Source organism: Neophocaena asiaeorientalis, unplaced genomic scaffold (genome assembly GCF_003031525.2).
Source record: "Neophocaena asiaeorientalis asiaeorientalis breed wild unplaced genomic scaffold, Neophocaena_asiaeorientalis_V1.1 scaffold165, whole genome shotgun sequence".
In the NCBI taxonomy this organism is placed as follows: Eukaryota; Metazoa; Chordata; class Mammalia; order Artiodactyla; family Phocoenidae; genus Neophocaena; species Neophocaena asiaeorientalis.
This window is the reverse complement of record NW_020173918.1, coordinates 2,756,550-2,782,346: the sequence shown is the minus strand read 5'-3', so window position 1 is coordinate 2,782,346 and position 25,797 is coordinate 2,756,550. Positions and strand designations below refer to the sequence as shown.

At 39.6% G+C, this 25,797-nt stretch overlaps 3 protein-coding genes and 2 non-coding genes across 11 annotated transcripts; 2 read left to right on the top strand and 3 right to left on the bottom strand.

The window, feature by feature from the left end:
* On the bottom strand, nucleotides 1–19,430 carry LOC112404177 (histone H2A type 1-J). 7 transcript variants are annotated; one of them, XR_003004054.1, is made up of 3 exons: nucleotides 19,017–19,430; nucleotides 16,599–16,775; nucleotides 10,410–10,838 (listed from the first exon to the last, which is right to left on the bottom strand). XR_003004054.1 is itself a non-coding variant. In XM_024752033.1 (2 exons), exon 1 carries the CDS (start codon nucleotides 19,409–19,411, stop codon nucleotides 19,025–19,027), a length of 387 nt encoding a protein of 128 aa, XP_024607801.1. In that variant the 5' UTR covers nucleotides 19,412–19,430; the 3' UTR covers nucleotides 1–379; nucleotides 19,017–19,024. The 7 variants fall into 7 exon arrangements, 4 of the variants coding, with proteins under 4 accessions (XP_024607801.1, XP_024607803.1, XP_024607802.1 ...); XR_003004055.1 differs by lacking the exon at nucleotides 10,410–10,838 and adding an exon at nucleotides 13,800–13,921 and having other exon boundaries at nucleotides 16,599–16,869; XR_003004053.1 differs by lacking the exon at nucleotides 10,410–10,838 and adding an exon at nucleotides 13,800–13,921.
* TRNAT-AGU (transfer RNA threonine (anticodon AGU)) lies at nucleotides 2,821–2,894 on the bottom strand. Its single transcript has one exon. It is a non-coding gene; the product is annotated as a tRNA-Thr (tRNA).
* On the top strand, nucleotides 7,138–7,210 carry TRNAV-UAC (transfer RNA valine (anticodon UAC)). Its single transcript has one exon. It is a non-coding gene; the product is annotated as a tRNA-Val (tRNA).
* A 296-nt stretch (nucleotides 19,431–19,726) lies between the features above and the next one.
* Nucleotides 19,727–20,107, top strand: LOC112404113 (histone H2B type 1-K-like). The gene has a single exon (XM_024751945.1). It carries the CDS (start codon nucleotides 19,727–19,729, stop codon nucleotides 20,105–20,107), a length of 381 nt encoding a protein of 126 aa, XP_024607713.1.
* Nucleotides 20,108–21,142: 1,035 nt separating this feature from the next.
* On the bottom strand, nucleotides 21,143–24,041 carry LOC112404104 (histone H4). The gene is made up of 2 exons (XM_024751928.1): nucleotides 24,025–24,041; nucleotides 21,143–21,455 (listed from the first exon to the last, which is right to left on the bottom strand). Exon 2 carries the CDS (start codon nucleotides 21,452–21,454, stop codon nucleotides 21,143–21,145), a length of 312 nt encoding a protein of 103 aa, XP_024607696.1. The 5' UTR covers nucleotide 21,455; nucleotides 24,025–24,041.
* Nucleotides 24,042–25,797: the final 1,756 nt, after the last annotated feature.

The following is a 25,797-nucleotide window of genomic DNA, read 5'->3' as shown; positions in this document are numbered from 1 at the left end:
TTGATTGTGTGTATTTCTTTTCAAAGAAATAAAGTACCAGAGTCAGGATGGAGAGCTTTTAAAGAAAATTGAATGAGGTAAGGTGGATGTATTTAGGGGAAGAGGAAACTGGGAGAATGAGAAAATGTCTTGCATCATTCTGGAAAAAACTTCAGGCAATAATGCTTTGATATAGTTTATACTTCTGAAATGTAAAAACATCATTCCTCTTCATGGCAAGTTGCTCACTTGGTTAGGGTATTTATTGTTTTTATAATGTCAAGGTCGCTGATTCGATTCCTCTTGAAGTATATGCCTCGTGGTATTTCGGTTTTCTTCTTCTCAATGTGGGAATATCTCAGGCTTGTGGCGTAGCCTCAGACCAGCAACCACGAATGCTCTGCGGTAAAATGGAGCAATGGTGAGACTTCGGGTTATATTTGACCCTTACCTCGGTGCTGCCAGTTAAGAAGCCATTTACAACACGTCTAAATTTTTTTCGAACGTTTATCATAAAAGCGTTGGATTTAAGATTTGAATCCAAAATGAAAACGGGGTGTGCAGTGGGGGATAGGAGGGCAAGAGCCCCTGGGGCCGCTGTCAAAGTACCTCACTCTCCCTGTCTGTCCTTTTCTTCAAGTCTGGCGCCTGGGTCTCTGTGTGCCCAGCACGAGCCTCCTCCTGTTTCTCTCCTCGACCCTTGCACTGTCCCTCAGACTCCCAGCATATTTTTACTCTTTCTCTTGTTTAAATGTATGGGGTTACTTTGAAAATGACATACACGATATTGATTAAATAATGACATAAGTAATGTCTCAAGCACAGTGCCAGGGACATAGTGAGTAGTGCTCAATAAATCCAAGAAGGCAAGGCCTTCCTGTGCTTTGGTCAGTGCTGCATCCTTCATGTCAAGTACTGTGACTGGCTCAAAGCCAGCGCCTGAAAAAATGTTTTTAATTAATAAAGGGCATCCACTATTTCATTGCATATTAAATAATATACTTACAGATTTTAAGTATGAGAAGGCCTCGACAGGTTATTGCTAACTTTGAAGATGAAGGCGGCCACCAGCCATGGAATGTGGACATTCACTAGAAACTGAGAATGACCGCTAGCTGACAGCCTTCAAGGAATGGGAAATTCCTAGAGGTTTATCAGTACCCACTGTTCATAACATATTTCTATTTGTCAGAGTCCTGGTGTTGTTTTGCCTGATATTAGACAACATCAGTAGAATACAATGAGCCATAATTTCAGTTATCTTTCTAAATGTTAACTTGGTACACTTTGAATCTAACATCTAGGCAACTGGCTTTCAATTGAGGATTTACATTACTTACCTGTGAAACCTTATTAATATATAAATGTGTAGGACCTACTCCAGACTTATTGAATCTCTCTGCTTGATATTATTGATATATTGTTTATATATTCTTATTACGTGGTTTGGATATTCATGGCATATAGTGTCTCAGAATTATTATATGTTATGTATCAAGATTTTCTCTGTAAAGATTATGTTCATTCACATTTATAAATTAGATGCACTGTTTTCTGTCTTCTTTGAAAATATGGTTGATTGTTATGTCTACAGAGATTTTTGCCTAAAATTATTTTGGAATGGCTCTGTTATTCCTTGCTGTTCTTTTTCCAAAATCCCTTGTTAGTAGCATTAGTCTTGTTATAAACTCTCATCAGATCTTTCACTCCAGAAAGGCTAGTTAGTAAAATTTGTTATTTAGATTCCAGGCTGATAGGGTCTAAAGTTGTCTCTGGGGATTAATCTTTGCCCTTCCTGGTGGGGGGGGACTTTTAAAATGTATTATGTCCTTTGTATGTCCCACTTTATAGGCAAATAGGGAAAGTGAAGTGAGCTTTTCTTGTATCTGCTTCTTCTCATTTGTCTTCAGCTCACAATAGTCCTTATGCCAAAGTGGTATATTTTGGGGTGGCATAATCTGCTACCCTTCATGACTACCTTTTTTGCTCACATTCCTTGGGAAGTAGATGGGGAAGAACTCTATGGATAAACTGAGGAAAATGAAACCAGGTTTCCAGTGAAGTATAAACAGGATTTCAGGCATAGTGCAGGACTATTTCTACTAAAGTGAAAAGACAGTGACTCTGGTGGAACTCCAGTCATAATCTTTGAAATTTCTCTAGATAAAAGGGAAAAGCCCAATGTATAGGCCAGTGCTACACAGTGTAAATTTTAGCTATAAACTACAATGTCACTTAAGATTCAAGAAAGTGATAATCTACTTGTGATTTATTTCCTCAAAATGTCATTGAGCTCCAATTTTCCCCCTGTGCACTCAGTAGGTTCTCCTGATGCACAAACAAATATAGTTCCTAGGGCTGTACAAAACCAAAATGATGAGGGTCTACATTTGACATTGCTCTCTTGTTCTCAAAAATAAAAATGAGTCTGATTCCAAACGAAATGTCGTGGCTTATTAATTCTTTGCCTGACACTGATAACCAAACTCCATCATTTAGCTGACTATGTTGGATGTCACAGTTTAAGAGAGCTGAGACTAAACTTCCAAGACAGAATTTGAAATCTTACTCTCTATCAGGTACTGGAAGATAATTTGTGCTCAATTCATATACCAATCATTAGCAAATCCATCACTTTCTATCAATTACAGGAAACTTATTCACTTTTCCCTTCATCACAACTCTTCATATTGTGAAGGTATTATCTGGAAGAAGACTCTCCACAATTGGAATAACAATTCAATACAGACTTTACCAGTAATATAAATTCCTCAATGCATCTCCAGCATGTTTAGTGGCAACTACACTGTTGAAATACAAAAACCGAAAGGGATAAGGGAAAGGCCCCGCTGGGATTCGAACCCAGGATCTCCTGTTTACTAGACAGGCGCTTTGACCAGCTAAGCCACAGGGCCCCCTCTCAAGCTACACTTCGGTTATATCATATTTGTAACATTTTCTGTGAAATGTAGCATTTTGCCAGAAACGTACTTGATTTTGTGACAAAGAGAACGCACCTGTATTTCTGAACTATATTTCTACACTAAAGCAGAAACTTCAACATTAAAAAATAAAAATGCATTCTTCGGCGCGAGGTTTTAATTAAAATTATTTTAAATTGGAGTGAAATTCCTATTTCATGGTGACTATCGCCCTCTAGAGGAAATATTGGATATTGCAACACATTTAAAATTTTTCTCCGTTAATTCATTTTGTCAACAAATGTGGTCACTACTGTATTTCAGGTAGTTTTCTAGGTACTGGAGATAAAGCAGAGAACCAACCAAATGAAAACTTCATCTATAGGATTTGTATTCTAGAAGCAGGGAAATAAAGCAAGTTTTAAAAATTTCTCCCTCCAACCCTCCCCCCCACCAAACAACGATAGATGTAAGCACTAATTCCGCTACCGCAAGGTTAAAGAGCCCACGGTGCTACTCTCTGAGCTAATTCACTGCACATGAGCAAGACTATCATGCTTCCTTCTATTTTATCTAACCTGGCACAAGAAAGCAAGCAAAGATAAGGACACTCTGATGCACAGGAGATTCTGCTCATTGCACCGTTGAGTTAAAACTGACTTGATTCCTGTCTTCATAGGTTGTAAAAATGAGTGGAGGATGCAGAGAATTAAAGAGAAAATTAGGGTACAATGTGGTAAATAACTCCCGCAGGATGCCGTGGGAGCCTCTAACTTGGGTAAGATGCAGGGCGTGTCTTAGCAGAGTCACATGACCTCTCTTCTCAGTTTCCAGGTCAGGTTGATGATTGCAGAAGGGGTTGTGGCATGTTGGCCGAATACACCTTAGCGTGGGGGAAGAATAGATGAGACCACCATTCTGAAACGTTTAAATAACCGCCTTGTGCCTTGTGCTTTATGGGAAAGGACGAGGGCTTATGTATTCACAGAACATCCACAAAATGCAAGACCTTGGAGAAAACAGAAATCACTTAGGAGATCCTGTGACAGATCTACACACCCGATTTCCTCTAGGCACCCCTCAGCTCTTCCCTGCCTGTCTAGCCTGTGCCTAATCTACTTGCCCTTTCTTACAACAAGATTTATTCATTCCCTTTGTCCCTATGTCCTGCTGCCATTCCTCTCCTTACATAAACAATTTTTCTAATTTGTTTATTGTGTATCACTTTGATCATATATATATATATTTGCAAATTTGACATTTTTGTTTTGTGCACATATATTATAAATTTATATAAATGATATATATTCTTATGTCTTTAAAAGAACATTATGACTTTAAGATCCATCAAAGTTGCTCTGTGTGCACTTAAATCATTGCTTCTAATTGCTGTGTAAGATCCCATAATGAGCACTGTATTTCCTCTCTTCTGTCCCAGTGATGCGCTCACAGGTTGCCTCCATTGTCCCCCCACTCCATATAACATCACTTCCTCATCCATCCCCCTTTATGTACTTGTGCGAGTGTGTATATATATGTGTGTGTATATATATATACACACTGATTAGTGTATATATATGTGTATACTAATTAATCCCAGCTTATTTTTGTCAGTCTACACTCCCAAGAGCACTGCATATCCCTTTATCCCTGCCCAGGCTAAACATTATTCAGCTTTCTACTCCGTAATCTAGTATGTGTAGAGTAATAAATCTCATCATTGTTTTCTTTAAAATTTTATTTATGTTTTCTAAAGATTTTGAGCATCTGTCTATATGTTTGTTAGTCATTCGAATTGCATCTTATGTACTCTGATACCTTTCTTATCATTTGTCCATATTCGTATAGAGGTTGGTGTATTTTCCATGTTGATATACCTGGGGTACATTGTATATTGTAGTCATTAGTCTTTGTGAATTTTAGACCTTGCAGTATTGTCTACTGTTATGTTACCTGTCTGTTGACTTTGACAGAACTTCATGGCAGAGCCTTGATTTTATTAAGGATTTATCGTTTTTTCCCCTACTGGTTTGTACTTTTGAGGTTATGCTTAAAGGGTCTTTCTCTGCTACTAGGTTAAAAAATATTCTCTCTTTTAAAAAGTATAGAGTTTCTTTTTTATATTTGAGACATGATCTGTCTAAATATCTAGAGAAGTGTACTGGATTTTTATATGATAGTCTATTGGGGTTGTGTCTTCTAGTGTCCTAAGTTTTGGTTTAGTAAGGGTCTCCAGGATGTGTTGGTGGTCATGTAGCATCCTACACTTCCTTTACTTAGCCTCCTCACATTTTCATGAAATTATGTATTTAGTAAAATTGTGTGCTTTTTCTGTTAAAACATATGTCTGCAAGGTCAGGGAGAGTCTAACAACCCAGCACAAGTCATAGCACATAAATAGTAAATTTTATGAAAATAATTGTTTGAATTATGTTTTATGAATTTCCCATCAAAGAACCTTCCAAAGATTTGTTTTTTGTTTATATTCTTGTAAGCCTGGGCCAATGTTTCATGGACCTATGAGGTCAATCCTAGACTCCCCAGATTGTAAACAAATACTTTTTGGTTTCTTATAAGAAAAGATATGAGAACAAGAATCTTATGTTGCTGTGATTGGTGAGTGGGAAAGTTTTGAACTTAAAGTTTATAAATTGCATATCTGCTTGGGTTCAATCCTTGCTTCTGGCACATGAGCTTATTTTCTAATTTGTCCTTTTCGATAAGAACTGGAAACCCCTCACGTTTGTTCCAGAAAACTTATGAGTTTCTGTTTTGTGCTCAGGCTATTTGGTTATTTTTCGCTCTCCTATAATCCTACCCCTTACTTCCAGAGCATAGAAAAAAAATCCAAGTAGGCAGTGTTTAATAGGTACATGGTTGAATCTTTCCACTGTGGTCCTTGCCTACCGTCAGTTTGGTATAGCCACTCCAAGCCCATCAGTTTTCAAGTAAATTGATTCTAAAGAGAAATGAAAACTGAGAAGACTTTGAACAACTAGGATTATGTGACCTGCAAACAACCTCCTCAGTCTGGTGGCCCTCACCAGTGACTCGATTTCCAAAAGGCTCCCAACTCTTCAACAAGGCTCTGGAAATCAGGGCCCAGAGTTTGAAGGAGATGTGTTGGACCAATATTATATCACAAGGAAGGAGGGAGGGAAGAGAGAGAGATTGTGAACGGGAAGTAAAATTTCTCCTCTATTCTTAGGGTTTCTGACTGGGCCTGAGAAGTAAATGAGCATAAAACAGATTAATAGGAGAAAAACATATGAATTTTATTAAGTAAGTTTTATATGTACGTGGGAGCCCTCACAAGAAAAATGAAGACTCAAAGAAGCAATCAGAGCCCAACGCTTATGTACTAGGTTGGACAAACGTTGTGAAAACGTACCAAGATGAAAGGGTTTGGACTAGGGCAATTATGTGGAAAAGTGACTAGGAAGATAAGGGTTAGTTTAAGGATGTTTCTTGGCACAGATTTCTCTCTGCTTGGACTCTCCAGTCTCTGGTGATAAGAATGCTTCCTTCCTTCTGGTACAGAGAGGGCATATGGGTATTTTATCTCCTGCTTTTGGAAAGAAAAAGGAAAGTAAGAGTGCCCTTCTTGCATCTGCTGTTTTTCAAGTGTCTTTAACTTAAGATAATCAACATACCAGAGAGGCATATTTTGGGGTGGCATGCTCTGAACCCCTACAATTGAAAACATTTTTTTTGCATCCCATCTTAATGCACAAATATCCCAAGTTTAACTTAGTGAGCAGTCCCCAATTGGCCAGCTCTAACCCAGCTGCAAAAAAAGGGAGGTCATGTGAGTGCTGCTAACTTCGTTTATAATCCCCTTGAAATAAAGATATGTTTATTCAGCCCCGGTTATTTGCTAGGAACTACAGCAAAAGATGCGTACACACGGGGGTTTTAATTGTTGCACTTCTCTATCTGCAGCACTTCGACAAGTGCTTGGCACATAGCTCAAAATAAATACTCTTTGAGTGACTGGATAAATATAGATTAGTTTAGAAGTGTTCAAAGGGGCACAAATCAAGAATCATGTGTTCACAGATGATGCAACTGAGGACATAATTCAAGCTTGTGTGTGAGTGAGATGCACTAGAAATGTAATTAAGCTCCACAATTTCCTGTGTTCCAAGTCATCTATCTTTGAATCGAATAGCTATATTTTCTGATGTATTTTTCTAGAAACTTTTGTGTCTGGGGACAGGAAATCTGCACAACTTGTGGTTCCATAGTGTAGTGGTTAGCACGTCTGCTTTACACGCAGAAGGTCCTGGGTTCGATCCCCAGTGGAACCAACTCGTAAACATCTTTTTTTTTTTCTTCCTTTTCCTTCTCTCACTCCAAGGCTAACACAGTGGGTTTTTCGCTTTCGTTTTTGTTTTTGTAGATTAGGCTTCTGAGAGCTATTTATGAAACAGAATTGCAGATTCTCTCCCGACTTTTCTTTGGGAGCTCCACTTTCATACACTGCTTAGCTCTCTGAGGCAGTGTGGAGCATCGGGTTGTCACCAAAAAATAGTCTTGTTACTTCTGTTATCTCCAGTCATCATAAAAGTCAAGCAGAAATAGATTTCAATGAGGCCTGAGCGCTGGGGACAATAAACATTTTCTCACCTCAAGAGTGAGAGAGCCTAATCAAGAATTTCTAAAATTGTAAAACTGGGCGGAGGGGCGAGGGTCCGATTTTAGGTCAAAAGGGTGTAACCTGGGCCTCAGACTGGGAACAGTGCCAAAGAAATGTGTGGACGGGGCTCAACAGAAGCTGACCCCTCCAGCATTTCTCAATTCTTCAGAGGACTCGGGTTTTCTCTCCTAGAAAGTCAAGCTCTCCTAGCTCCTGCCTGGAAGTCTCAGGAAGAAGGCTCCAGGTTTATGCTCCTAAAAGGATAAAACAGAGATCTCTGTCCTGAGAGGCATTTGATGTGTTTGATGGCTGAGGTTCCAGACTAAAGACAAGAGACATCTGTGAAAACTTTGACCTTACCCAGTGATCTTCCCAACCCTCTTCGACTCCACTTCCACTCAAAATAAACAAGCACCGTCCAACGGGTCAGGGCTGGCAATAGACTTTCACATATCCTGCTCTAAACCATGAATAGAAAGTCAGAATCATGATATTTCTGAAGAATGTATTAAAGAAATATAACAAAAACAGAAACAAAAAGCAACTTATGGACAAAGGTTACATAGGTAGAACAATGCTGAGAATAAACCAACATTAATATACTCAGAGAGATGGGAGACAACACTGACTACTGAAATAAAGGTAAGTGTATTTACACAAGGAAAGAGGCTTTTGTAAGATAAAAATATATTATCAGAAATGAAAATTTAATAAATAGATCATAAAGTGTGATAATATCCTGGAATATCAAGCAAAAAAGTTAGTGATACAGAGAAAATAATAAGTTTATTAGAGGAAAATTCTAGGATGTGCAATATCTAAGTAGTATTACTTCCTGATATAAAGAATAGGGAAAATGCAAGGATGATAAACCTCAAAAAATTAGGTACATATCACAACACTAAAAAAAATCTAGACAGGCAGGGATCACTGAGTAGTCAGTAAAAAGGATTTTTGAAAAGTCACAGAAAGGATAAATTAACAGAGTAGCTGACTTTTCAAAATTGGCACCAGAAGCTAGATGACAATAAAGAAATGGATTCAAATCTGAAAGAAAATGAAATCCACCCTAGAATCCGATATGAAACCCAAGTATCCATCAAGTATGAGTGTAAAAGAGATATATATACAAATATATTTGTATATTTTCAAATATACACTGCCTTATATAATTTACCTTCAGTACTTCCTTTCTTGGGATCCATGGGAGGATACGTTCTACCAAAATGAAAGTGTGGGTTAAGAAGCAGGAAGACTTGGGATACAGAAAGTATGAGATGCAAGTGCAACATAGGAGATACGTGAAGGGATAGTCCAGGATGACAGGAATATCATATATGTGGAGTGTTAAGGGAAGCAAGACCAGACTGTAAGAGTTCAGAAACGTTTGGGGAAGAATTCTTCAAGGAGATGAAGTTGAGAGAAACCTGGATGTGGATAAACACCCTGAAAAGAGATTTAAATAACTGGTGGATGGATTTGGGGTTGAAATAATAAGACCTATTGAAAATTGTGCAATGATTACTTATTCCATGTGGGAGGAGTAATAATAGTTCGTTAGGCTGGTTTAAAATTAGAAAATATGCATAGGGAGTGAAAAGGAATAAATAAAGAATCATTAGTTGCAGATGATATCTACAGAGAAAACTGGAGAATCAATAAATGTTTAAAATCAATAAATGAGTTTAGCACATTTGCTAGATAACTGTTCATAATTTTAATTCAGAAATGCATAGAAAATAAGGTTTTAAAAATTATACCTAAGAATAAATCTGACAAATTATGTACAGTACTTTCACAGGGAAAGTTATAAAATATTATGGAAAGATATAAAAAACTACCTAAATAAATGCAGTGATACAACATATTAATGAGAGCAAAAGTTCTATAAAATAAAAATACAAAATTTCTTTAAAATTATATATATGCAATGAGATTTCAATCAAAATTCCAACAGATTCTAATACTTGGAAGAACTAGAGAGCTTTAGCAAACTAAATTAATTTAAAAGAGAAGAAAAGAATGTTAGTGGTGCTTTCTTTTCTAACGTCAGATGTATTTTAAAGGATAGTAATTAATATGTGTGGTATTTTTGCAGAGACAGATAAATAAACCAATGGAACAGAATAGATAGCACAATATAGAACAAGGCAAATAATGAAACAAATACTTATATAGGAGAATGGAGGTAGAAGGGAGGGAATTGGAAAGAGTGGGTGGAATATTCATGACTCATCTGAGAACACCGGTGTGGTTTAGGCCCAGAACTGATGCAGTCCTCCTTTTTTTAAGTCCTTGTATGAACTTGTCCCATTGTTGTCATGGTAACTGTCAACTGTCAAGGTGCTGGTGGGTGTGTCATTTAGCATACTAATGTATTCTAATAAACATACGATGAGGCTCAAGGTCTACTGGAAGTCAAATCTTCCGCCATCTTGCGTGTAGTTGGTTCTAACCAGTTCTTGTATTTTTTCTCTTTGCAGCTTCCTCCTGAAACTTAGATAAGAGTAGTTGGTTTCTATTCGAGGGAGGGGGCAGGGGTATGATTCTAGGGAAACAGCCTTGGTAACACTATGGCAAACTTTTTTTTTTTTTTTGCGGTACGCAGGCCTCTCACTGTTGCGGTCTCTCGCGTTGCGGAGCACAGGCTCCGGACGCGTAGGCTCAGCAGCCATGGCTCACGGGCCCAGCCCCTCCGCGGCATGTGGGATTCTCCCGGACCGGGGCACGAACCCGTGTCCCCTGCATCAGCAGGCGGACTCTCAACCACTGCGCCACCAGGGAAGCCCTATGGCAAACATTTTGGCAGGCACGGGGCTAATAAATAGCCTAGCTGAAATCTTGAAGTGAACCTTAATTCTGAGGACAGACAAAACTCTTCCAGCCATGGCTGGAGTTAGCTTATCACCATCAAAATAGCTGAGGACTGTAGTCACTTTAAGTAGATGCTGAGTTCAGTATCAGTGTTTACAACATTACTACTACAAAGGCACAGATAGCAATCCTATTTATTTACTTATTTAACAATAACAGCAATGGCTTATTTTGTCACGTTTTTGGTTTGTACCTCACTGAGCTAGTGCCCCATGCATATTATGTCCTTAAATCTTTAGAACAATTGTAGAAAGTGGTAACTCTCATTAACTTCCATTGAAAGATGAGGATGATGAGGCACAGAGAAATTAAAAAGCAGACCATGAGTGCCACAGGTAGAGGAGGGCAGTTTTCCCTCTGCAAAGGTGATTGGCAGGTTGTAAATGATGCTCCCAACCGACATTCAAGCAATCATAAAAGGACACCTGGAAAATACAAATTTTTAATCTTACAATTCCCCTGGTCAGTTTATATCAGATTTGCTAGTGATGTCATGCAAAGCTACACAATATAACTGTGAACCAGAGAAACTGACATGTCTAGTAGAAATGTATTGGCACTAAGTATCATGTGGGGCATGCCAAGCAAGCTCTCTACTTTCTGAGCAAATCACCAAGTGTAGGTCTTCTTTAACCCATTACTAGCCTGGCACTACAAGTTAATTCTGTGCCAGATTTAGGACCCTAACCCTCTTTCCAAGAAGTAGCCTCTGGGCCATAGTACATGCATTTCCGCTACTCAGGCCAATAACTGCTGGAGAGAGTATGTTCTAGAGAATTGAAAGATCAAGATGTTTGTCTCTGTTCTAAATCTGAGTTTCCTCACTTGCTGGGGGGGAAAAAAAATTGATAGGAGCCAGTCTGGGTTAATACATACTTGATCCCTGAACTCACCCTTATAAAATTGAGTAGAAATAACACACACAAAAGAGAAAATTGAAGTAGATGTGATCCAAATGAACATGGATGGTCATTGCGAATATTGTTAGACTACTGGGAAGCAGCCTCAAACCTGGGCTGCTGAAGGGATGACACTGAAAATATAAGACATTTCAGCTTAATTACAATATCTCTGAAGCTTTGTTGGGTCGAGTTTCAGAATCCGTGTCAGGTGGACACTTGGGTAAGAAGTGGGGGCTATTTTAGCCCTATGAAGGGAAGGCTTTAGGAAATCGAAGAAGATACCTTCATGCTGAAACTTCTAATAAGCTGCTAAAAATATGAGAAAGAAGACAGAAGACAGTATTTTTTTGAGCGCTGAAAATTTATAAGGCCCAGGGAGATGAGGTGCCATATTATGTATTCTCAGAGTGCTGTGCTATGAGAAGTGAAGTCACCGCTCCTCTGGGGATCTGCTTCTTTTTAGCCGTCTCACTGTGGTCCCCAGGTAGCATCTACTGCTTCTGCTTTCCAGCCACCTCCCCACTTCAGACCAACGCTCTTCCACTCCCACCTTACCCAGTCCACTTGCCTCTTTCTAACTCACTCAAGAAACTGAAGAGGCTAGAGATAGTGGCTATTCTTCTGAGTCATGATCCCACCCCTTAAAAGTTCCTCTAATTTTTCCCAGATTATCAAAGTTTAGTTTCTCAGCACTGACCTAACCACGATACTTATACACCCTACTATATATAAAGTAGACAACTAATAAGGACCTACTGTATATATAGCACAGGGAACTCTACTCAATACTCTGTGATGACCTATATGGGAAAAGAATCTTAAAAAGAGTGGATATATGTATATGTATAACTGATTCACTTTGCTGTACAGGAGAAACTAACACAACATTGTAAATCAACTGTGCTAAAATAAAAATAAAAAAACAATAAAATGCATCCAAAAGAAGAAAAATAGAAATGTGTGATTCATAATCAGTCCTTTGTGTGCAAGAAAAGATTGCCACAATAAACCAGATCTGCATTTAAGCAGTCATTTCATCGTGTTTAAAAGGAAAAGTTTTCTATTTTTATTGTTATTACCTCAACTTCTTCATTGGGACTTCCAGCCAATGCCAACAGGAGTGTTGGACATGGGTATGGTTGGGAAGAGAAGAATTGGAGAAAAAAACCAAAACAAAACAAACATAAAAACCCCCCAAAACCATGGATACTTTCTGTTTGGCTGGCCAGTGGGGGCAGGATGCTGAACATTTGTCTTCAATTTTGCAAAGGTTTTAGAGAGGCTGTCTCCATGGCAGTGTTGAAAAAAATCGGTGATGCACATATGAGGAATAAAGATCCTGCTGTGACTCAGATTCGAACCGAGCTTACTGCAGCCACAACGCAGAGTACTAACCACTATATGATCACAGCACAGCAGCAGGAAGCATCTACTTTAGAGCTCTACCTCTGCTCTTTTCTCAGGAACGTCTATTTCTGTCATCTAAAGAAACATACACTTTGTTTTCCGTCTTTATTTAGAAATGCCTTCTCAGTTTATTGCCCTATTCTGCTCCTCCACTTGCTAATACAGCATGTTGCTCCTGGCAAACAAACCAAAAGGAATAAAATTAAGTTTCACTACATGGAATTTTCCAAACACGATGGCTCCTCTCTGGGGTTGCTAACACTTGCGGACTGACTACTCTCACTTCCACTTCCAGCCCATGCAGGTCTCGCTTAGTTTTAAAAAGCATGGTCCTCAGACCTCCAGCGATAGAATGGAGAGGGTGTTGCTTCGAATTGAACCTTACTGGGTCCCATTTTTGGCCAAACTGGTCAGAATCTCCAGGTGCTTGGCGTAGAATCTGGCATCATATCAGGTGCCAAAAGTGAGTTCAAAGGAAGGGATATGGCTCCATCCTGACCCATCTGTGAATCTGGCACGCCCCTGGACTCAGCCTGCCCAACTGAGAAAATGTTCAGTGTCTCAGAGTGCTTACACCTCACTGAAACTTGTTTCTCCCAGTTTTGCCAGTTGCCCGAGGGGGAGAGGGGACAGTACTTCTTGTATGGCCTGGAAGCTCTACGGGCCGCCCGCACCCCGTCACAGACAACTCTGCCTGCGCACAGTAGAGTCAGGGTCCTGGACATGCTCTTTCCTTGGTACAGAATGATTTCCTTTCTTCTCTTTACCTGGTTAAATTCCATTCATGCTTCAGCTCTCCACTGAATTCACTGGAGAAGCTTTTCCTGAACTCCCCTCTCCACACGACACATTCCTCTCGGTCTAAGTCAAATTTATTTTCTCTGTTCCATGACCCTTTTTTTATTTTTCTGTCAGTGTCCCCATATCAGTTTCTTATGATGTATTAGTTACTGGAGTTATTTTAAATTAATGTCAGTCTCCTCCCTCCCTCCGTCCCCTCCCCAACTGTGCTCCAAGAGGAGATAACTGTCGTGTTCAATAGTCTATCGCCAGGGTTCCACATTTAGTAAGTTCTTTATGAATATTGCTCGGACGCACAATGAATGAATGAATGCACAGAGATTCCAGTCCAATCCTTTATGGAGGCAACTTCTCCCAACAGTATGTGGCCAGGCAAATGGCTTTATTGTGTGCAGAGGCTGTGGGTAGGAAAGATCGTTAGAAAATGAAGGCAAAGGAGTTCAGAATTACCTCAGCAGCTGACCATATAAAGCTTCTCAGCAGAGCCAAAATGATGTCTTTAATTTTCTGAGATTTTCTTTATCTCCTTTCTTCTAGATCACACAAAGCCACCCTAATTACTGGCAGGTTTGCTGAAGAATTACCTGCTTCCCAGTATTAATTTGATCAGGGAAGAGAGCTAGGGATCTTCTGTCTCAAGGAAATGAGCTCAGTTTAGCTGAAGGAAAGGAAATGCTGCCTGTACAGGGAATGCAGGCTGCTTTTGTCTCAGGCCTGTTTGAGTTGGACTTCTCCTTCCTTTCTTTCCCTCAGGGACTTCCTCTCACCCTATTTAGAAAGCACCCTATTTATGGACACAAGTGCTTTTCTGCATTTTCTGCTGGGGTGTTTTGGCAATTGGACTGATTTGCATGTGCTTCTCTAAGAAGAGAGAAAAGCCAATCCTGTGTGTTAGTCCTTGGTGTGGCACAGGCCTAGAAAATGGCCTCTCTTCTTGTGCTTTTTATTTTTGAAAGCCTTTCTGAGGATTTTGCCTGACACTTTTACTACAGTGATTCTGAATAGGATAAGAGACAGGGTGGCCTAATCCAACCTGCTAGCTCTATGTTTATCAATGCCATGGACTTTCCTACTTCCGACTTTCCTAAATTTTCTATTAAAAATAAATTTAAAATTCTCTCTTACTCAGGGGCATAGCTCCAGCAACCCTTCCCTCTCTTTCCTATATTATTTTTTAAAAATCTCTGTAGGGGGAGTTCCCTGATGGTTCAATGGTTAGGACTCCATGCTTTCACTGCCTTGGGCCCAGGTTCAATACCTGGCTGGGGAACTAAGATGCCATGTGGTGTGGCCAAATAATAATAGTAATAATAATAATAACCTCTGTTGGATCTTTCCTACCAGCTTTTATTTCTTTCATCTGAAATGTTCTCTTGCTACCCTTTGAGCTACTAACATTATTATTTCCCCAAAGTGACATGTACCATATCTGGATATGCTCCCCTCACCAGCTATCAGATAATTTGTAAGCCTGCTGGTTTTCAGTAGGCCCCATTTCCTGCCACTTAGGCTTTATGATGCATAAGCGTCATTGATCTGGAGTTATGCATGGCAGACAGAAATGCTCTAAGGAGACTCTTGCAAAACTCATGAAGAGTATCACACCTGGGGATTTAGAATAAGGCCAAGTCTTACTCTGATGGCAATTATTATTTATTTGAAAAGTAGCTTCTAGCATCTACTGAGCCATTTTAATTACTGAATGCCTGACAGTGGGACATAAAGCAAATATGCACCCCAAAATATTCACCAGGAACTGGGAGTCCTATGATCTACCAAATTATAAAGATGGATATCACAGTAGCATTTCATTTTAAAATGAAATTCTATAGACAAGACCAGATCTGTGATGGTCTGAGCAAGACGTGTGATGCTTAGACTCCTGTGCTGTTTCTATTGCTTTGCTACCTCTCCTTCAACTCTTTTTTATAACCTCTTGGTAAACACCCTATGACCAGTTAACAAAGGATTAACAATCATGGCCCTGTTTAGAGCGGCTTTGCAGAGCATTTTAGCACTAGTAGAATTGGATAGCTGTGCGCTACAAGTTATGCTTCCACTTAGAGATGGGAGGTTTTGAGAGAGAGTAGTGAAAAGAAATCTCCCGTCAGCAGAATATTGGGTGGTTCATCTGGTTGTCCACTTCTTATGGTAGGGAATCTGGCCTGATGCAGGAAAAGCGAGTCTATATGTATCTTTACTAATTTATAGACAGTGACTGGTGAGTTATCCAGCTAATCAAGGACATGGAAAACATGACTAGAAAATTATTATCATGAAGGTCTTGTGGAGTGTAATGTACAAGGACACAGTCAGTATATGAGTTACCCCAAAATGACCACCAGAGGGCTTCCACCATGAAGGAGGCTCTTAAGAATGGGGTAGAAATGATGATCTATCCTGTGGATATCAGTCAATCTCTTTCCCCAACCAATCAATGATTGCAAAATTGTCCATGTACAAATTTTTCAACATCTCTCTTTAACATTACTACTCATACCTTAGACCGAAGTGTATAAGACCAGATAGTTAAGAGAAGGCAGTTATGTGTGGGTTCTGTGTTGAGGTAGCTAATATCTTGATTTGTAGCTTTATCTCTTACAAATTGAGAATGTGATTGAATAAATTACATTGTGCTTTCTTGTCTTACTCAGTTTGGGCTGCTACGACAAATATTATAGGATGGGTGGCTTAAACAACAAACATTTATTTCTCATAGCTCTGGAATCTGGGAAGTCCAAGAGCAAGGTGCCAGCAGATTCCATGTCTGGTGAAGACCTGCTTCCTGGTTTGCAGGTGCTGCCACCTCTCTGTGTGCGCATGTGATTTCTTCTTTGTGGGCTCCAGGAATGGGTGGAGAGCTCTGATCTCTTCTTCTTCTTACAAGAGTGCTAATCCCACCATGAGGATTCTACCTTCATGACCTCATCTAAAGCCATTTACCTCCCAAGTCCCCACCAACAAATACCATCACATTGCGGGGTTAGGATTTCAATATATGAAAGGGGGGCAGGGGGCTCAAACATTCAGTCCCATAGCATTTCTTTTCTAAATTGTAACTGGAACGATACCCACCTCAAGTGCATTCATGTTACATATGTAGCCCATAAATGCTCTGTACTGAATATCTCTTCCATGTTTTCTTTAAAGCCTCATTCTCTTCTCTTTTGGGGCCTCAACTATTCACTTTGAAGCCTTCACATTATGGTAGATGTGGAATCCAGGACTGGATAAGTGAAGTGATTACTGGATCTGGAGGATGGAGAAAAGGCCAGTGGAAGACTCTCTCTTATTCCTTATTGTTTTATATCACCTTCCATTTGCAATGATTGTGGCATCTAAAACTCTTACAGGAGTATATGAAATTAGTAAAGGTTTTTAGAAAGTAAGTTTTCTCATTTCTCTAAAAAGAAAACACATCCCTTTTAAATTCCCCAATGAAGGTAAAGAAACTATGTATGCTAAAGTCAGTTTTACAAATACCATCACAGACATTACTCAACACTGATATTTATATTCATGTTAATGTATGTCATAGACATGGAAATGCAGTATCCAGATCCCCCACCAAGGAAAAACTTGCTGCCCAACTGCAGAGTGCGCTTAGTAGATAGGCAGCAGCTCTTATCTCCAGGGTTCCCCAGAGTTGCAGATCTCCACCCAACTCAAGGCACGCCCTTCCTCAGGGCAGTCATCAGTCCAGAAGTAAAGCCTGATCCAGAGACATTTTCACCCAATGTGGGGCAACTCTGACAGGCAACACAGGCTCCAATGCTCCCCACATGTTTGTCTGGCCTGTATCACAGTTTGACATTCTCTGTCCAATCCTAGTTCCTTCCTCCCTTCACAGATGTTGGTCCCTAATAAACATCTTGCACCCCAAACTCCATCTCAGCATCTGCTTCCAGAGAACTCAACCTACATCACCATAATTTTTTTCCTGGGTGTCTTGCATTTTATTATCACTTCATTCGACAGGGCTTCTGCAAGCAAAGACTAGGAGTAGCAAATAAATTCTGTATTGAATTATAAACTATGTTCTCAATCTTTCAGTTTTTGAACCACATAATAAAGTCAATATTATTTTTTAATCTAATTTTTATTGGAGTGTAGTTGCTTTACAATGTTGTGTTAGTTTCTACTGTACAGCAAAGTGAATCATCTGTACGTATACGTATATCCCCTCTTTTTTGCATTTCCTTCCCATTTAGGTCACCAGAGCATTGAGTAGAGTTCCCTGAGCTATACTGTAGGTTCTCATTAGTTATCTATTTTATACATAGTATCAATAGTATATATATGTCAATCCCAATCTCCCAATTCATCACCCCCCCACCCAGTCAATACTGTTTTTATGGTGTCTTTTTTAAAAAGTGGGTTGGATTCCACAGCTTTTTCTATCTAGCTAATCTGTATTATCAAATTTATTATCTCAGAGATCAGGGTTGCTATTGCTTTTGATTACTTATACACATGAATTTACACACCCGAAGTCCTATTTTATGGTGTCCTCCCCCCAACCCACCTTTAAGTTCAACACCTAATGGGCCTTCTGGCTGTGCCCAAGAAAAACACATTTTCTGTCCTAAGGCTTTTGCATTTTCAGTTCCCTCTACTTGAAATACTCTTCCTCTAGTATCTGCCTGTCTCGTTATTTTAATTTATGTAGGTCTCTTAGCAAGTAATACTTTTAAGAGGTAATCTCCATTTACCCCCTATCTAAAATGAGTCCCCATAATGCTCTATGGCTTATCGCCTCCCTATGTTTTTCACAGAATGTGTATCATCTTACATATTATATATTCACATGTTTATTTATGGCTCCCTCACCTAGAGTAAATTCCAGGGAGGTAGATTTTCTAGGTTTGAATTGACTGTTGTATCCTGAGTTACTACAAGAGTGCGTTAAATGAACACGAGTCCCAAAGAAATAGGACCAAGGATTTACTAATATGGGATTAAATAAGTTCTGAATATTTTTAATCGACAAACTCTAGTTCCAATTAGAATTAAATCCTAAAGAAAATGTAAACGGCTGCTGAGTGGAATTTTAAGAATTTCATCATCTGATGAAACTATCCTTTAGTTAGGTCACTTAACCAGGATGCTCTTTCAAAGGACTTTTCTAAACAGTACATTCAGAATTGCTAAATTTCCTAAAAGTAATCAGTGCATCCGTATTTTGGCTGCCTAAGGACACTGCTTCTAGATAACATTAGTTTTATTAACTGGACTTTAGGTACTTGCTTATCGGATTCATCTCCCAACTTCTGAACAAGCCTCTCCTGCACATACTAGTCCATGTGAATCTGCAAGTAGTCCTTTCAGTTCAGACCACGTGCCGAATTGCTATTGGAGTTGCGCTCCACCCCCTCAAGAGAACAGAAGCACTTTATAATCTTATCACTCAAAACACAAGATTGTGTGTACCAGCTTTCTCTTTGACAGTGTAGGTGGCTCTGAAAAGAGCCTTTGTTTTTCAGCTTTTCTCACCTTGTTACTTATTTGGTCTTATGATGGCTCTCGGTCTTCTTGGGCAGCAGCACGGCCTGGATGTTGGGCAGGACGCCGCCCTGAGCGATGGTGACTTTGCCCAGCAGCTTGTTGAGCTCCTCGTCGTTACGGATGGCCAACTGCAAGTGGCGCGGGATGATACGCGTCTTCTTGTTGTCGCGGGCCGCGTTGCCCGCCAGCTCCAGGATCTCGGCCGTCAGGTACTCCAGCACCGCCGCCAGGTACACCGGCGCGCCGGCCCCGACTCGCTCGGCGTAGTTACCCTTACGGAGCAGGCGATGCACTCGGCCCACGGGGAACTGAAGCCCGGCCCGCGAAGACCGGGTCTTAGCCTTAGCGCGAGCCTTACCTCCTTGTTTGCCTCGTCCGGACATTACGAGCTCAGCAACGTCACCTCAGATAGCTACTAAAGGGAAAGTGCAAGGACAGCACTTCTTATAACCCTTATTGGGCGCGAAAAAGGAGGTATGTCATTGGTTAGGATGTGGCTTCATTTTAACCAATTGAAAGGTGAAATTGTGATTCTTGCGTTCTGATTGGGCAGAACTAATTTCTGAAGGTTTCTTGAACAGCCACCAATCAGACATAGGACTTCGACTTACCTTATTTGCATAAGAGGTTCTATATAAATGAGGTACTTTGCACATTTACTATTTTTTGTCGCTGTACGTTGCTTGTTGCTGTAGATCATGCCTGAGCTGGCGAAGTCCGCTCTGGCCCCGAAGAAGGGCTCTAAGAAGGCGGTGACCAAAGCGCAGAAGAAGGATGGCAAGAAACGGAAGCGCAGCCGCAAGGAGAGCTACTCCGTGTACGTGTACAAGGTGCTGAAGCAGGTCCACCCGGACACTGGCATCTCGTCTAAGGCCATGGGCATCATGAATTCGTTTGTTAACGACATTTTCGAGCGCATCGCGGGCGAGGCGTCGCGCCTGGCGCACTACAACAAGCGCTCGACCATCACGTCCAGGGAGATTCAGACGGCCGTGCGCCTGCTGCTGCCCGGGGAGCTGGCCAAGCACGCCGTGTCCGAGGGCACCAAGGCTGTCACCAAGTACACCAGCGCCAAGTAAATTTGTCAAGTAACTTTTAGATCTAACCCCAAAGGCTCTTTTAAGAGCCACTAAGTTGTCAGTATTAGAGCTGAAAATACGAACTCTGAATTTAGGTTTAAGTTCTAGCGATAACGTGAGGTATTGAGAATTCCATTGTACTGAATCATACGTACTGTGGTCGTAAATTGCCTCAGAATAGAAGGAAACCAATTATACTACCAAGTGCTTCAGTAACACGGCCCTTAGATCTGGTAAGTTAACACGTGAACACAAAGCGAATCATTCTTGTTTCGGGGGTCTTTTGTGTGAAGTACAGTGGCTTCCTGTTTAAGCCTTAACAGCCTCTGTCACGTGTCCTTTTTTTCCACCACCGGTGTTCTAATATGCATTTATGTGTTAGTAAACTTGGCCTCCAATGATCTCCTAAAATGCAGCCTTTAAGCAGTTATCTCATGTCCGGCCCATTTGGGGTCAGGACAATGCTAGAACTCTGCGCCGCCCTCCCTGACCCCCACCCTCACCCTCAGCCAGGAGGAACAAAGTCTGCAAGGCAAAGTGAAACAGGTCTTCAGAGTAAAGATATGTAATATGAGGGCCCACAAAAAAGATTATGTGGTCAATTTACTAGTTTATAAAAAACATATACGGCTAGAGAAACAAGTAACAGATGGGTGGTAAAATGAAGAAAAACAAGGTCATATCCCTCACCCGACATTAAGAAATATAAAGGACTGGAGGGAGATTTTAGAGTTGGGCCTGAGTCCGGGCCTCTGGTCTCATAAAACTCAGGCCTCCAGACAAAACCAATCCGCAGCCGAGAAGCTAGTTGGAGGCCCCACCCGTGCCCGGGGGAATCTTGCCCCGCGATCACTAAATACTGTGCTCAGTCCATTTTCCACACCCTAGAGTTAACTACGTGAACTGCCTTGAGCGATCCATTTTAAATGGTTTAAAACACCAGCGTACAGACGGATTGTTACTTTAGCCCTTTCCTTGAAAACTTGGGGGCCCTAAAAAGGGCCTTTTTAATAAACAGGATCAAACTTTTTCCTTTTAACCGCCGAAGCCGTAGAGGGTGCGTCCTTGGCGCTTGAGCGCGTACACTACGTCCATGGCCGTGACCGTCTTGCGCTTGGCGTGCTCGGTGTAGGTGACGGCGTCCCGGATCACGTTCTCCAAGAACACCTTCAGCACCCCACGGGTCTCCTCGTAGATGAGACCAGAAATGCGCTTGACACCTCCACGCCGGGCCAGGCGGCGGATGGCAGGCTTGGTGATGCCCTGGATATTATCGCGCAGAACTTTGCGGTGGCGCTTGGCGCCCCCTTTCCCCAAACCTTTCCCCCCCTTACCACGTCCGGACATTCTCAGGAAATGAGCAGAAAACTGCATTCAACTGGTCGCAGCTCCTTTTAAAAAGTAATCTCTGCGGACCAGAGTGAAAACCAAAAGAGCTGTGGCGGGAATCCCTCTGGGTTGGGGGAGGGGATCTAAAGACCTAAAGGAACAAGCCGGCCGTACTACTCCCGTTTGTTCTCTTTCAGTTAATTCTTTTGATTCCTCAAGACCTAGGCTATTTTTCTCCCCTTTTCTCATTTAATTTGTTTCGCTCCTCATCCTCGTTAAGCAACAAAACTTTAACATTGTAGATGATACATAAAATAGCACAGAGAATAAAATATTCTGCTTTTATCTCTACCTATATACATGTGTCTTCTTTCTCTACCAGTATTTGCATACGGTTAATACCATTTTGTGAAGTTTTTCTCCTAATATATGGGGGAAATATACTACCTAGAAATAGAGCAAGATGGGCTAATAAAATAGAGAATTTCAAGATCTTCCAGGTATATTGCTAAATGCTCTTCCACCAAATGTGTGTCAATTTCCATTTTTAATATAAATTCCTATTATTATTTTACTTATAATGGGTAGAACATTAAAAAAAAATTTAACTCTATAATAATCCAGACTTGGTTTCTTGTATAGAGAATTAACTTTTAAAAAGTTAACCAGCTGGCTCATCAGTATAACATAGTAAATATTTTCTCCACTTATTTGAGGAACTTAATTGATCGTTTATTGAATATTTCACTTAAAATTATTTTTTGAGTTTTTATTCTGCTGATCAGTCTATGTATAGTGCTCTAGCATTTAATTATTTGTAATGTTGAAAAATAAGTATTTGCCAGTGAATTCATTACTCATAATTATTTATTTCAAATTAATTTCTACTATTATAGAAAAATAAATCATTTTATCTAGCTGCAACAAAGTAGTTCTTTTAGTACTCTTAACTGTATTAAATCTATACAATTTATTAGGGTAAATTTGTTATTTTTGAAGTACTGTGTCATCCTAACCTGCAAAATACTGAATCTGGGTCTTTAAATGTCTCAGTAGATTTTTTTTCTAGGTAACATATAATTAAAATTTTTTTTTAACTTTCATTAATTAGAAGAGCAGTTAATTTGTCATTAGTGAACAAGTAGAAAATTCAAATGCAGAGAAAAGAAAGTCTACCTTTGTCTTTCTAAGAAAGCCTTTATTAAAAGAATGATTATATATTTCAAACATTCTTGGTTGTATATACTTAATTTAAAAAATATATACTATTTTACTATTGTAAATTCTGAGAAATTCTGAGAAATTTTAATCCCTACTTTCAGCATTAACATATAATCCCATTGTTATTCAATGATTTTCTTTCACTTTCCTTTATTTCAATGAGAGTTACTTTTAGCAAGGTTGCAATACAGTATTTTCAAAGTACAACTATAAATTTCATAAAATAAATTAAAACCTTTGCAAAAACAAAACTGATTCAACCAACAGGAACAAAATTCAGTATATATTACAGAGATGGGTATATATCCAGCATAATTCAACAAGTTAATTTAAGGGCAAATACAAGTTGAAAATAAGAGGCTTAATTCTCCCCGAGGGTCCCTTTCCTTTCCTTTTTCTCTTTCAAAATTTCTTTCTCTGTCCTTTCCAAATGTACGTAAAATGGCTAAAAAAGCTCTTTGCCAGCCTCTTAACTCAGGAAAGTTTCCTCAAGGAGCTTAGAGTCCTCTCTTTAATCATCAAGGAAAATAGTACTCTATTTCCCAGTTTCCTGACTCCAGATTGCAAAACCTACCTAATGTAATGGGTGGTATCTATTTACCTATATAAAAGAGTGAGATTTTTTTCTTTATCTTTGCAATCTCTTTAAAAGATTGCCCGTGTAGAGCATATTTTGAATAAGCATTAAGCTTATTCAGTAATAAACTTTCTCTTCTTTTGTTTTACATTATATTTCCCCAACATTAGTTAACTGGAATATATTTTACAGACCCTTCTCTACTTTTTTTAAAAAATATTTATTTATTTGGCTGAGCCAGGTCTTATGCGGACCTTCGTTGCAGCCTGCGGGGTTTTTAGCTGCGGCATGCAGGGATGGAACCCAGGCCCTTTGCATTGTGAGCGTGGAGTCTTAACCACTGGACCAAAAGGGGAGGCCCCCTTCTCTACTTTAAAAATGGGTAAAATTCCCACCAACTACTAGCCTCCCTTCCTATCTGATTTCATGAGTTTTTGCATAACAACTAGTGATTATAAGACTAGCAATGGATGGATATCTGAAAAGTTTGTCAGATTCTTTATAATTTCTGAAATTGATAAGCAAAGTTTTATTATTCTATAAACATACAATATATTATTTTATAAAAATACAGTGCTCTTCGGGCCCTTTTCTAACATAGTAACTGACTTAATATGTCGAGATGAACAGTTCAAATCAAATATTTTCTTTGTGGCTTTATGTTCTTTCACTGTTGAAGGGCAGCCAAATATGTCACCCCAAAGTATGCCTCTTTGTCATAAGGGTTATTTTGAACTAATTATTTTTGAGAAACAGCATAGACAGATGAATCTCTGAAAACAGAAGTTACCTTTTTGTAAGAGACACATATTTATAGAGGAAAGCTACATTTGTGTCTCCCTCTCTATACTATGAAGAGAAGGATGATTCGAAATCATGAAAAAGATCTTATGGGAGAAGGCACCCACTTTAACCTGCATAACAAACCCTTGTTCATTATGCGTTTTTCTGATAATGTGTCCCCCCTCTCCTACACAACTTTCTTTTGTCTTTAGCTAAAGATGGTGTGTAAGGTGGTGGCTTGGGCCATCTTGAGTTTACTCATTTTTCCTGTGTCTCTCCTGTATACATGAGGTTTACATGTTAATAAAATTTTGGTGGTTTTTCTCTTTTTAATTTGTCTTTTATTCTAGGTAGTCTCAGCCAAGAATTCAAAGGGAAATTTCTTTTTCCTCTCCTACACAGTACAAATCAAATCCAGCAGCAAACTTTATTGGTTACACTTGTGAAATATATCCTGTACCTAACCATTGTCTATTACCCCAATTTAAGCCAAACCAGCATTATCTCTCAAAAAGACCACTGCAATAGCTTCCTAATTTATATCATTACTTCTAAACTTTGTATTCACCATACAGTTGCCTTAGTGAACTTTCAAAGAAATGTAAATCAGGTTATGCCATTCCTCTGTTCGAAACTCTTAGAATGATTTGCAAAAACTTATAGCATGGCATATAAAACCCTACATGATCATAAAGCCCTACATGATCTGACCTCTGCCTATCTCTGTGAACTCACTTTCTACCCTTGCTTTCTCTGCTCTTGATCTTCCTTAAATATTCTTGATCTTAAACTTGATCTTTAACTTTCTATCTCAAAATGCCCAAATAGATAGGCAAATGCCCAAATAGTTTGGGTAGAATAGACGTCCAAACTGACTGTAATGATATACAAATGTCTACAAATATAAGAAAAAAATGTTCAATTACATCATTAACCCACAACATTGGATTTAAATTAAAAAAAAAAACCTTAAAAGTATTGTAATGGGAGAGTTTTAATTTGCTTTAAAACTTTTGTTTAGAAATATTCTCTGTGTATCATTTAAAATATAATGCATGAGTTCAGATTTTTTATATTAATACAGACAACAGTATACATCAACAAAATACTAGTATTTGGTGTTGAAGGGGAGCAGAATAGGCCACCCCAAAATACACCATTTAGCATAAGGATTATTTCGCTGAACTGAGGCTTTTGAGATGAAGCAGATCCAAGAAAATCTTCTTGCTTTCCTTCTGTTTCCCTAAAAGCAGGACACAGATTTACAGAGATGTCCCTCCTCCTCTCTTTCCCAGGAAGAACAAAGGTTAATCCTAGTAAACAACTTTAGACCCTTATCAATGGAGAAGGCATCAATGTAAATATGCCTAACAAAGTTTACCCTTGTTTCCCTGGTAACCTCCCCGTACCTGACCTCCCTACATCTCCATCTTTAGCGGAAGATGGTATTTAAGATGGAGTTCTTTTTATTTGTTTTGTTTTGGTTTTTGGCCGCACCTCACAGCTTGCGGGATCTTAATTCCCTGACCAGGGATTGAACTCGAGACCTTGGCAGTGAAAGTCACCAGGGAATTCCCTGGAATTCTAAGGCACCTCTAGAGGTACTCATTTTTCCCTGGGTTTCTCCCATGTATAGATGAGGTATAGTTGTTAAGAAACTTGTTTTTCTCTTTCGAATTTGGCTTTTATTACAGGGCTTGTTACCCGAAAACTGGGTTCGCCTCTTGGTGGGTGTCGCACCAAAAGACAGAACCAAGCCAAAGATCAGGAGAAGGAAGAA

Coding starts and splice junctions, on each gene's coding strand:
- LOC112404104 (XM_024751928.1), bottom strand. CDS start 21,454: ATGTCCGGACGTGGTAAGGGGGGGAAAGGTTTGGGGAAAGGGGGCGCC.
- LOC112404113 (XM_024751945.1), top strand. CDS start 19,727: ATGCCTGAGCTGGCGAAGTCCGCTCTGGCCCCGAAGAAGGGCTCTAAG.
- LOC112404177 (XM_024752033.1), bottom strand. CDS start 19,411: ATGTCCGGACGAGGCAAACAAGGAGGTAAGGCTCGCGCTAAGGCTAAG.